Source organism: Mauremys reevesii, linkage group 11 (genome assembly GCF_016161935.1).
Source record: "Mauremys reevesii isolate NIE-2019 linkage group 11, ASM1616193v1, whole genome shotgun sequence".
Taxonomy (NCBI): Eukaryota; Metazoa; Chordata; order Testudines; family Geoemydidae; genus Mauremys; species Mauremys reevesii.
This window is the reverse complement of record NC_052633.1, coordinates 69,194,571-69,206,883: the sequence shown is the minus strand read 5'-3', so window position 1 is coordinate 69,206,883 and position 12,313 is coordinate 69,194,571. Positions and strand designations below refer to the sequence as shown.

The following is a 12,313-nucleotide window of genomic DNA, read 5'->3' as shown; positions in this document are numbered from 1 at the left end:
CGGCAGTCCTGCCCACACCCTTCGTACCCGCACCTATGGTCCCGGCTGACGCCCTGAAGCCCACACCCAGGTCTGGACCCGCGCCTGGGGTGGACAGGGGTCTGGCTTTCTTTGTCTTGGCTGTGTCCCAGGGGGACCCCGAAAATGAACTGTGCGCAGGGCCCCACTAACTCTAAATCTGCCACTGTCTTACTTTATCTTTCTACCTCCCATGGTCTTCGGATTTTTATGACAGAACTTCCAAAATGTTGTTGTGTAATCTGTGTAATTTTGCAATTATCTGACAATTTCAAATCAATTATTTACTTCATTCTTCTAGATCCCCAAGTAAACCCTTGGCACGGAAATTGATGAGTGGGATGGACTGGGAGGTAGTGAGTAGGAATTCATTGTCTGATGACAGGTTAGAAACACAGAGCCTACCATCACGATCTCCACCTGGAACCCCAAATCAGTAAGTAGAGTGGCGTATCCTCTCTGCAGTCATTGTTGCCTGTTCACCTCTTATTTGTCAGTTATCCCTGTTCTGTAACAAAACATTAGTTCATTACCAAAATAAAGCTGTTTGTAGAAACTCCCTTGTGAAACAAACTAGCTCTTAACATCCCTTTATGTGGAATTCAACGTTCTAAATTTTATTTTTCCTGACATTCTTTGGTATATAATAATCCTAGATGCATCTCAAAAGCATCCAACCTATAAAAAAGTGTAACATTTGGCACTAAATACGGTAATTGTTTGAGGCATTTCCCCAGACGTTTCCTTGCATGACAGCTAACAGCTGGATTATAATTGCAATATATCGAATATATCTGTCAGTGTTAACAGAACATGTGAGATGATAAATATGGCTTGAAGAGATGACATTAATAAAACCTTCAGCTGTATAATTATTTTATTCAGGAATCATTTTAGAATTTAACTTTTTGGTTCTATAATCCAGTACCTCTGGTTAACATGTTTTCCAGGTCTAGGCAGTGGAAAACGCTAGTGGGTTAATTTCCCTCTTGTTCTGCATTTCTTTTGTTACCTGCAAAATTTACTTTTCAAACATCATGAAGCTTTCTTGTTTTCTGTTTATGATGAATGAAAAGCATTCTTGATTTTTTTTTTTTTTTTTTTTTTTTTTTTTTTTTTACAAAATAGGAAATCAGTTCTTTTGGTCTGCTGAAAGTGATGCTGAATGAGAGCTATCCAGTTCAGTATTGCATAAATGGTGATTTCTCATTGAATGTCTCTTGTCTTTAGAAGTTATTCCAAAGAGTGTTATGCTAATATCTGAAACATTTTACATTTAAAATATTGGTTTAATAATAATGCTTAGATTCTATAAAGCACTTTTTGCCCATAAATCTCAAGGCATTTAAAATGAAGGTACGTGTCAAAAGACCCATTTTTCAGATGAGACAACTGAGGCAGGAAGTTGAAGTGTGACTGTCATGGGGTCACAGAGTAAGGTTGGTGACTGTGTTAGGAATAGAATCCAGGTCTGAAATCCTGGCCCTGTTTAAGTTAATTAGAGTTCTGCCATTGACTTCAATAGAGCCAGGATTTCACCTCCGGTCCTCTTGACTGCCAGTCTATCCACTGAGTCATACTGGTATAAGCAGAACTCCTTTCTTTAAAGTATTCCAGGCATGTTTCATGACCTTCAGTATTTATGGCAAGAGAGGGTTTTTTTTACTCATTTTACGAAGTGATAAATAAGCCATTCTTCATAATATCTCTGATTTGGTTATCATTTGAGTATTTTTTGAAATAATAAAAAGGTTTTGAGAATTTGAAATAATGGAATTGAAAGAAAAAATAATTGAGTGAAAATGAATTAATGGAATTACAATTCACTGTTTAAAATTCTTCAGTAAAATTATGTATATGAATATATGCTTACATTTAGAAGGAAAGTAAAATTTTTTTTTTAATTGTACGCTTATAGTTTTAGGACAATGCAAATTAAAAGCATCAATCCTGGAGAATTTTCTAACTGCTTAATTATTCTTTTCCTATTTAGTCGCAATTCTGCATTTACTCAAGAGGGAGCCCGTTTACGACCATCTTCAGTTGGACATTTAGTGGACCACATAGTTCACACCTCACCAAGTGAAGTTTTTGCAAATCACAGATCTCCATCCTCCACCCAAGCTAATAGCATCATTCTGGAATCGTCACCGTGAGTTCAGCCATTAATATATTATTACTATAGCACATTGAGGCCCTGATAGAGATAGTCCCTATCTTGGAGAGTTTATTTAGTTCCCTTTAGTCTTTATCAGTAAAGCCCAGGTCCAAAAAACATTAATTTATAAATAACTATTTTTAGAGGGCATTAATATAGCTCCAGTAAAAAGATAATTGCCATAGTAAATACCCATAATTCAGGCATTACAATGGTGTAGGATTTTACTTATGTCTTAATTTTATTCAGTGCCTATAGATAGGTTTGGTGGAGTTATGCGGTATCGTTCTCTGTGTGTATGCAAGATATTTTTTTTGCAAGAAGGAAAGAGGGCCTGATTTTGTGGTCTGATGTAAAGGTTTTAGTGGCATGGGTTTGGAAATGTTGCATTATTTTCAGGGGTCAAAAACTGTATTCTCTGTGTGTCACATATTTAAAAGAATTTTTTAAAGTACTATAAAGCTTTTTATTGATTTTTTTTTTAATATTGGTACAATTTTCGCTATATGTGCCTAAATCTCAACTTTGCTATGAGTCCAATTATACAGAGCTCAGATGAAAAAGGAAACTAATATATTACACACCAGAAAAATGAAAGCGTCACAGGAACCATCCTTTTTCATTGGTATAAGGCACATGTTTCTAGTTTTTCATGGTCACAGATTACCTGTCACTGAGCAGAGCTAGTTATCATTCGTGCTGGGGCCCAGACAAAGGGCATTTTTGGTGGGGGATTCTGTATTTGTGGTAAAATAGGAAAAAATTACATGCTTATTTTAAAACAAAGAAGTGGTTGTTTGAAGTTGTCCATAGGTTTCAAATGTTAGAAATTTTGATAGATCTGGATTAATGGCCAGAGTGCAAATAAAATGGTAGAAGGTGCATAATAAATGCTATTTCTCTCTCATATCACCACCAAATCTATTTCTTTGTAGATAAATTGAACTCTTGATGTGGTATAAAATAATTGTCATAATAATTTTGGGATGGGTCAGTAAGCAAGCAAATTGTGCAGATTATCTCCAGGGAAAACCCATAAAACATTTATTCAACACCATCATGTATTTTATATATGCCTTAGGTGTCATAGAAAATCTGCTTTAGGATTTTTTTTATTTTTAGAGCGTGTTTAAGAAATTGTATGTGAACTTTCTGTTGCATCTCTCTGCCTGTAATTTACTTGCAGACCAGATGTTCAGGACTGTTTTGGGGGGAGAAATTAAAAGTAATAAATGTAAAACACCTCTTATAATGACCTAATAAAGCATTTATAAGACACAAAATTCTAACAACTTTAATAACTGATGTATCTTGCCTTTACAATGTTAGAATAAGTGTTGGCAATCTCCTCTTCCTAATAATATGAAACTCCAATTTTTAATCCTGCCAGAACCTGACTTCAAAGGTGTCTGACTTCAAACAGAGACATTTTTATGTCTGTTGTTGCTGTGTGATATTCATATTATGGGAGTGGCATATTAGGGTTCCATTGTGGTAGGTTCTGTACAGAGAGAGATGTGGTTCCTTCTCCAAAGAGTTTACAATGTAAGATGAAGAGCAGCATACAAAAAGTGGGCGAGAGTGCCACAATGTAATATAAACAACTTTTTATATAAATATACATATTTGCTCTATATATTTGGCTTGGTGGTAATGTGTTTATCAGCTTTCTCAAACTACCCCTTACTCTATTTATTAAATAGCTGATTTCTTGTAAGGGTCACCACAGAAGTGAGTCTTGAAAAGCCTTCTAGGAAAGGGTAGTGGCTTTGCAGATCGGTTCAAGCATTGATGTTCCTTGCATAAAATGTGGCATGGAAGAAAGTGTAAAGGTGTGTGTGAGAGAAGCAGAAAAGCTATGACTAGACAAAGACTGAATTTTGTCTGAATTGGATGTGCAAAATTGGGACATAGTCAAATATATTATATACCTACAACACAGTGACTTACATGTCTAAGGCTATGTCTACACTAGCGAGCTTACGTAGCCGCTTTATGCAAACGGGAGAGAGCTCTCCCATCAACATAATAAAACCACCTCCACGAGCTCTCCTGGTGACATGGCAATGTGCACACTACAAATTATGCCGGCAAACCTTATGTTGCTCAGGAGGGTGTTTTTTTTCATACCCCTGAGTGACATAAGTTTTGCTGACACAAGTTGTAGTGTAGACCTGGCATAAGTCCCATTTTAAAACATGTAGTTTGTCACATGAGTAACATATGTCACTTAAAAATAGAACCTAGGCTCCTGAGTCATTTATGTGCTTTTGAAAATTTTACCTCCTTGTTTCTTTGAAGTGTCAAAATGTTGCAGATTCAGGATTTGATAATGATAAAAGGATAGAGATCATCATCAAAAAAAAATCTGTGGACAGAAAGTTAGCTTTAAACTACTTAGCACCAATTTAAAGTCTGGGTAACATGTGGCAGAGCACTTTTATGCATTAAATATATATAATACAAATGAGCTTTTTATGTTTAAAATAAAAAGCTCTTTGGACTGTAAACTGTGAGAGTTTAAAGTTAGGGAACTAAGAGAGCTATACCTCTCAGGACCCTTGGAGCATTAAGCCTGTTGATATCTGCAATATTCTAGAGGAGATGCCTTGCGTTACTTACAGATTCAGTTCATTTTAATTTGCAGAGTACACTTTCCACTGCCAGAAAAGTTTAGTCTTTATTGTGCTGTTTTAAGCAAATGAAACTAGTGGGTTTGCTGAATTGTTCTCATTACTTTTATGATGGAATATTTGCAATAACAGATATTGAGATCACTGAACTCATTTAGGTTGACTCTTTTACCAGGACTGAAAGGTCTGTAAATAAGATGCATCTCAGTGCATGTATGTGCTGAAAAGTTTTTAAATAAAATTTAAATCTAGTTCCAAAGCTAGAGACTAAAGTATATCCTGATTCCTGTAGTATTTAGGGCCAGTGAAGCTTTGACCTAGCTTATTTTATTGCAGACACAACTGGGCTATCAGCACAAATTACAGGTGTTTCCTGTAATCTGGATAATAAACTTTAAAATCCTGCATTTAACATTCTGGCAACTTTCCCTTTTGACATGTGATCCTCAACAGCAAATAGAGGAAAGTATCTGTTGTAGAAAGGTGTAGAAATGTGTTCATACTGTAGCACTCTGAATAACTGACATTTATTGAGATCATAGGAAATATTAAATATTGCTGGCTGTTCTCATATTCCTCTTACTATTTCACAGTACGTTGTGATGTTTCTGATTGTAATTTCATGAGATAATTAAAATACCTCATACGTTAATTTTTAAAAGAACATAAGAACTGCCATACTGAGTCAGACCAATGGTCCATCTAGCCCAGGATTCTGTCTTCCGACAGTGGCCAATTCCAGGTGCCGCAGAGGGAATGAACAGAACAGGTAATCATCAAGTGATCCATCCTGTCGCCCATTCCCAGCTTCTGGCAAACAGAGGGTAGGGGCATCATCCCTGCCCTCCTGGCTAATAGCCATTGATGGACCTATCCTCCATGAATTTATCTAGTTCTTTCTTGAACCCTGTTATAGTCTTGAGCTCACAACATCCCCTGGCAAAGAGTTCCACAAACTGACTGTACGTTGTATGAAAAAATACTTCCTTTTGTTGGTTTTAAACCTGCTGCCTATTAATTTCATTTGGTGACCCCTAGTTCTTGTGTTATGAGACCGAGTAAATAATACTTCTGTATTTACTTTCTCCACACCAGTCATGATTTTATAGATTTCAATCATATCCCCCTGTTAGGCGTCTCTTTTCCAAGCTGAAAAGTCCCAGTCTTATTAATCTCTCCTCATACCGCAGCCATTCCATACCCCTAATCATTTTTGTTGTCCTTTTCCAATTCCAGAATATCTTTTTTTTTAGATGGGACGACCACATCTGCACAAAGCATTCAAGATGTTGGCGTACCATGGATTTATATAGAGGCAATATGATATTTGCTGTATTGTTATCTATCCCTTTCCTAACGGTTCCCAACTTTCTGTTTGATTTTTTTTGACTGCCGCTGCACATTGAGTGGATGTTTTCAGAGAACTATCCACAATAACTCCAAGATCTTTTTCTTGAGTAGTAACAGCTAATTTAGACCCCGTCATTTTATATGTATAGTTGGGATTATGTTTTCTAATGTGCATTACTTTGCATTTATCGACATTGAATTTCATCTCCCATTTTGTTCCCAAGTCACTGTTTTGAGAGATCATTTTGTAGCTCTTTGCAGTCTGCCTGGGACTTAGCTATCTTGAGTAATTTTGTATCATCTGCAAATTTTGCCACTTCACTGTTTACCCCTTCTTTCAGATCATTTATGAATATGTTAAATAGGACCGGGCCCAGCACAGACCCCAGGGGGACACTACTCTTTACCTCTCTCCATTCTGAAAACTGACCATTGTTCTTTTAACCAGTTACCAATCCATGAAAGAACCTTCCCTCTTATCTCATGACTGCTTACTTTGCTTAAGTACCTTTGGTAAGGGACCTTGTCAGAGGCTCTCTGAAAATCTAAATACACTGTATCCACTGGATCCTCTTGGTCCACATGCTTGTTGACCCCCTTCAGAGAATTCTAGTAGATTGGTGAGGCATGATTTCCTTTTACAAAAACCATGTTGACTATTCCCCATCAAATTATGTTCATCTATGTGTCTGACAATTTTGTTCTTTACTATCGTTTCAACCAGTTTGCCCGGTACTGAAGTCAGGCTTATCGGCCTATAATTGCTGGGGTCACCTCTGGAGCCCTTTTTAAAAATTGCTGTCATATTAGCTATCCTCCAGTCATGTGGTACAGAAGCTGATTTAAATGATAGGTTACAGACTACAGTTAGTAGTCCTGCGATTTCACATTTGAGTTCCTTCAGAAGTCTCGGGTGAATACCATCTGGTCCTGGTGACTTACTACTGTTTAGTAATACATGACCGGTGTTTATTTTCATAAATTTATGCTACAACTATGAAACTATTTCTGTTGGTATATTAAAAGGCACACTGAATATTTATATATCAAATACATGCAGTTTGTCAGTGTGGGTTTTTTTGTTTTGTTTTTTTATTATGCAAATTGCTGAATGTGGTAACACAGAGAGCTGCTTTGACTGCAAAATAGGCTGCTTTCGCTGTCATTGTCTAAGCATTCATAAGGACATTCAGAGCTGACTGAGCAGATATAAAGCAATGAAGTTTTTGCCCCAGGCTGGATTGTTAGTTTTCACAATTCATTATGCTAAATATTACAGCTCTTTGCACTGTTACTACTAAAGTGCTAATTTAAGTATCTTTTTTCAAATGTTTGCTATTAGTTTATATTTTCTATAGAAAATTCTCAGTTTTCATTAACTCTCATATGCAGACTGGTAGCCAAAAAGATCACTTTTTTGCTTTGTTCTTGGAATTATTCGTGTTTTTTAAACTTCTTAAAATTGCTAACTTTCAGAAGTTAACATTTACAGGAAAACATATCTTCTTGTCCATCACTTTAAAAAGATGAGTAAACTATGCCAGCCAGACTCTTCACTGAATAAATAAGCAGACAATTAAAAGCTCTAAGTACTAATAATGGGCCAGTGCCTAAATAATTTATAACTGCCTTGAAAGTTAATTAGTAAATGTTAGTAATCAGTTTCTTGCTCTACAAAAACTGGTGAAAGACTGTTTCCATTGCTGCTGTTGGAACTTTGCAGAGGGAAAAATAAAACATGCTCCCTGCCTCTGGTGTGAGAGAGTTCCCTAACACCACTAGTCTTTTAGTCACTCAAGCACTCTTCTATGAGCAAGGGTGTGGGAACCTTCCCAAAACCTTCCCCACCCCCTCTTCCCCTGAGGCCCCTCCCCAAAGGGCCCACCTCTGCCCCCTCTTCCCTCAAAGGCCAAGCTAGACCGGGGCCAGGGAGCCCCAAAATCATCCCCCTGCCTGTGTCCCCACCCCCCAAGTCCCCCACTCAGGGCAGGTGGAGGGTCCATGGCTCCCCACATCTGCCCACACAGCTCTTACCATGTCTAGGCTGTAGCTCCAAGGCTCCCCAGCTGGAGCCAGGTTGGGGAGAGCCACGCGGGCAGCTGTGGTGAGCTGCTGCAGAGTCGTGGACCCTCCACCTTCCCTGGGCCGGGCAGGACTCAAGCCGGGGTCTGCTCTCGGTTTCCCCCACACTGTGGGCAGGTGGAGGGTCTGCATGGCTCCCACAACTGACCAGGCTCCCTGATCAGGCTCCATGCTGACCGGGACGGGGGGGACTCAGGGGAAAGTGGAGAGGAAGGAGGTCCGCCCCGGCAAATAGTGGACAGGACAGGCCCGTCCACTTTCAAAAAGTGGGAGGGCTATGCCCCCACCCTCCATTTCTGGCGCCACTGCCTCTGGGCTGTGCAAACACTGTCTTCACCTTGCAGTTTAACCCAGTCTTCACCTTGCAGGTGCACCCCTGTCCCTGTTCCATTTGAACATTCCCCTGTGATATCCAGTCACTGAAAGAGGCTGCTTAGAGAAGTCACAGATCTTCTACCCCCAAAGGAGCCGGTGTGCCTCAGTTTACTAGTTTTACCTTAAACCACTCTTCCTGTAAACCATACAGCACATGTGAAATCTTATTATAAATGACAAAGGAGGTTTATTTAAGAAAGAATAGAGATTTGACTAGAAACGAGAGTGGGATGGAAAGAAATGGTTCTTTTGAGTAGTGTCCCTATGAGTGCTCCACTGCAAGTGCACTTGCATTCCTGCACTGCAGATCAGAGAACTTAGATGGCAGTGTCTGTTTGGCCCACACATGCGCTGTTTCCCCTACTCCCCTCAACATTGCACAGGTGAGCCCCTCTCAGTTCCTTCTCAACTGCCTCTGGCTAGAGACAGGGCTATTATTAGCTGTCCATTCATTGGATAATTATTTCACTTTCAGCATTTCAGTAGTTAATTAATCGTTTTTCTTTTAGTTGTAGAGCTTTCTTTATTTTCTCTTTCCTACAAAAAAAAACCCAACCCACTTTATTTTCCCCTTTGTCTGGGGTTGCCCCAGCACAGAGTAAGCCTGGTTTACCAGGCTTTAAGAAATTTCTCTCATGCAAGGAGGCCATCCCTGTAGCAGATAAACATTCCCCCTGTAGCCGTTGCCTCGGGGAAAGCCATGTTCCTCAAAAGTGTGGTCTTTGCCAACAACTCAAGCCCAGATCTCGGAAGGATAGAGAACTGAGACAAAATCTCCTCCTCATGGTGGCAGCTCTCCCCGGACTTGTGCCAGGAGTCACCCAGATAGCGTGAATCTTCCCAATAGCCTTTGACATCTAGGAGCTATGGTTCACAGAAAACAGCCGAAGACCCCTTGCGTAAGGCTTCAAAAACCAGAACTGTGGGTCCCCAGAGTGAGCCCCGAGCTAGCCAAAAAAGATCACCAGCGTGTTCGGTACTTAGACAGTACAAACATGGTACCCATAGCTCACGAGGGCACCGTGAGCTATGGTACCGAAGCAGCAGGTATCATTGATGGGCCTAAAGACCAGATGGGCAAAGGCACCAAAGCAATGATACTGACAGAAAAAGGCAAGGACAAGACCGCACCACTGCTAAGAAGATGCTGCCAGTATTAGTAGTACCATCAGCACCGTCATTAGCAAGCCATCCAGCCTCTGAGCACTCGGTACAGCCAAGATTCCTGATCCCCTCCACGCCGACCCACTGACAATCATAGACATCAGTTCAGTCAGAACTCTCAGTATTTGACGTACTGGAGACTCCCTGGCTCAGTACTGGGACTGGGATGGAGCAAGGCTAGACCATTGAACCTGGTATTACACCACTGGCTAAACAGGACAGGGTGACAACTCCCTTCTGTTTGAATGGGCCATCACTGAGATATATTATCCGCTAGTGACTAAGGGCAAGTCTGCAAAAAAAGGGACCTTTTGCCATGAGGTCTGTGTCACAGGCAGCCATGACCATCAGCACAGAACCCCATCTGCTTCCCCTGATGGACACTGCCCCCTCCAGACCCCAGCCCTTCAGCACAGCCTCATCCAGGCCTATTCTGAAGGACCGGGGTCAGAAGGGGGCTCTGTCCATGAATTGGCCAGTATTCAAAGGGTGCAGTCTTTTACTCCCTGCAGCCCTGTCCCTGCAGCAGTTAGGCTATCTCATCGGCCAGTACTTGGCTCCCTGCCCATCTCAGTCCCCACCTTCACAGAGGGAGCGAATGGGGCCATGCTGAAGGGCCAGGGTCAGGGGAGGAAAGGAAGGCTGCAACCCGTGAGTACTGACTCCCCCACCAGCCTTTCAACACAGCCTATCTGCTTGCCTTTGAAAAATTCCTGGGTCCTGAAAAAGCCAAAATTTGCGTGAAAAATCAGTAAAACCCCAAAACTGTCTTTTTAAAAAACCTGGGAATTGGCGGGGGGGAGGGGGGGAATTAGTCAATACCTAGTACAAAGGGCCTTAATTATATTTCATCAAAACTTCAGGGGGAAGCTATATAATTTTCTAAGTGAAATACTCCTTTTCTCATTCCACTGTCATGTGCAAAGACTTTTTTTTGTGGCTTAAATAATTTATTTATCAGAAAATACATAATATGTTCCTTTATTTAATGTTACTTGGATAACAACCACCATATTTTTCCTTTTTACCTAATGACTAGAGCCTTGTGAACTGTGTTTTGCTTTAATTACAGTGAAATAAATTATACAGTATTGAGTTTCACCTGTGGCTGTCCAAGATACTTTAGATCTTGCAGCAAATTGAGTTGAAGTATTATGAGGTCTCATAATTAGCTGTTAGCAAAATAAGGCTCATATGTGATCAGACCAATTGAGTGCAAATACTTACAGGGGTAAAGTTATTTATGTGCCTAAATGTTTTCAGGATTAGGCCCTAGCTTTATTGTAGTGCTCCATCTGCGTCGTAATAAGTAGGTAGGTGCTTAATAAAAATGGATTTTAATGCAGTTTGTGGATTGTTAGTATTTAGGGACTGATTTTCAAGGTCAAAGGGAGCTAAGCACCTGACTGCTCCTTTGTGCCTCTGAAAATCTTCCACTTCATTTGTAAGTATAAAGCCTTAAAAAGTTCTTAAGCCATAAGAAGTGGTCAAGGGAGTATCCACTGTAATAGACAAATACACAGCATAAACTGGTATGCTGTTATTAAGGCTACAGCACCATAGTCTCAGACCTAACAAGTGTGCACGTTAGTCTAGAAATGTGAACTTTTGATGGAGCGACTCTCATTTTTGGCAGCATTGTTAAAGATCAATCCGGTAAAAATGCCATTTAAAAAAAATTGACTCTACGTATTTTCTCTTGGGCTAAATTTTGTATGCAAGGTAATATTTAAAAATGTGCTGCTGAATAATATGCACTCAATTGCAAATTAGACAGTGGGAAATTGAGAACTGCATGCACAATCATATGTTCTTCTTCGAGTGATTGCTCCTATGCATTCCAGTTAGGTGTGCGCGCGCCGCGTGCACGGCTCTTCGGAAGATTTTTACCCTAGCAACTCCGGCTGGTCGGCTGGGCGCCCCCTGGTGTGGCGCCGCTATAGCGCTAGATATATACCCCAGCCGACCCGTCCGCTCCTCAGTTCCTTCTTACCGCCCGTGACCGCCATTGGAACAGTGGAGTGCTCCTTTGACCTCCACATCCCTAGCTTCATCTCTGGTTCTTGTTGTATTTAGTGTATATAGTTATTTAAAATAGTTAGTTTAGTTAGTTCGTTAGTGGATTAAGGGGAATCGGGGGGGCTTAGCCCCTTTTTTTTCCTGAACCGGTGCGGGCTCATGCCCAAGGCACCGGGGTTTGAGCCCTGTTCGGCTTGCCAGTGGCCCATGCCGATTGGAGACCCTCACGACTCCTGCCTGCGCTGCTTAGGAGAGTCCCATCGTGCAGATAAGTGCCCTATTTGCAAGTCGTTTAAACCGAGGACAAGGAAAGAGAGAGACTTTCGGTTAAAGCAGCTCTTGATGGAGTCGGCACTTAGCCCTGCGGTGCCGGCACCAGCAGCTCAGCAGTCCTCTTTGGTGCGGAGCGCACCAGCGGTCCCGAGCCGGTCCGGTACCGAGACTTTGAAAAAACAACAGCTGGCACCGGCGTCCCGGCACCGTTCCCTCTCTCCTGCAAGGAAGCGTAAGCCGG

General features: G+C 40.9%; 1 protein-coding gene across 7 annotated transcripts in view; it reads left to right on the top strand.

Moving 5' to 3' along the window:
* The window catches only part of PTPN4 (protein tyrosine phosphatase non-receptor type 4), a 302,113-nt gene that overhangs the window by 143,275 nt on the left and 146,525 nt on the right, over positions 1 to 12,313 (top strand). For all 7 annotated transcript variants that reach the window (XR_005586213.1, XR_005586214.1, XM_039494797.1 and 4 more), the window contains 2 exons: positions 320 to 454; positions 2,012 to 2,170. Coding sequence is in view for 5 of the 7 variants with exons in the window: in XM_039494797.1 (XP_039350731.1) it covers positions 320 to 454; positions 2,012 to 2,170 (294 nt within the window). In the remaining 2 variants the exon portion in view is untranslated. The remainder of the gene's footprint in view (positions 1 to 319; positions 455 to 2,011; positions 2,171 to 12,313) is intronic.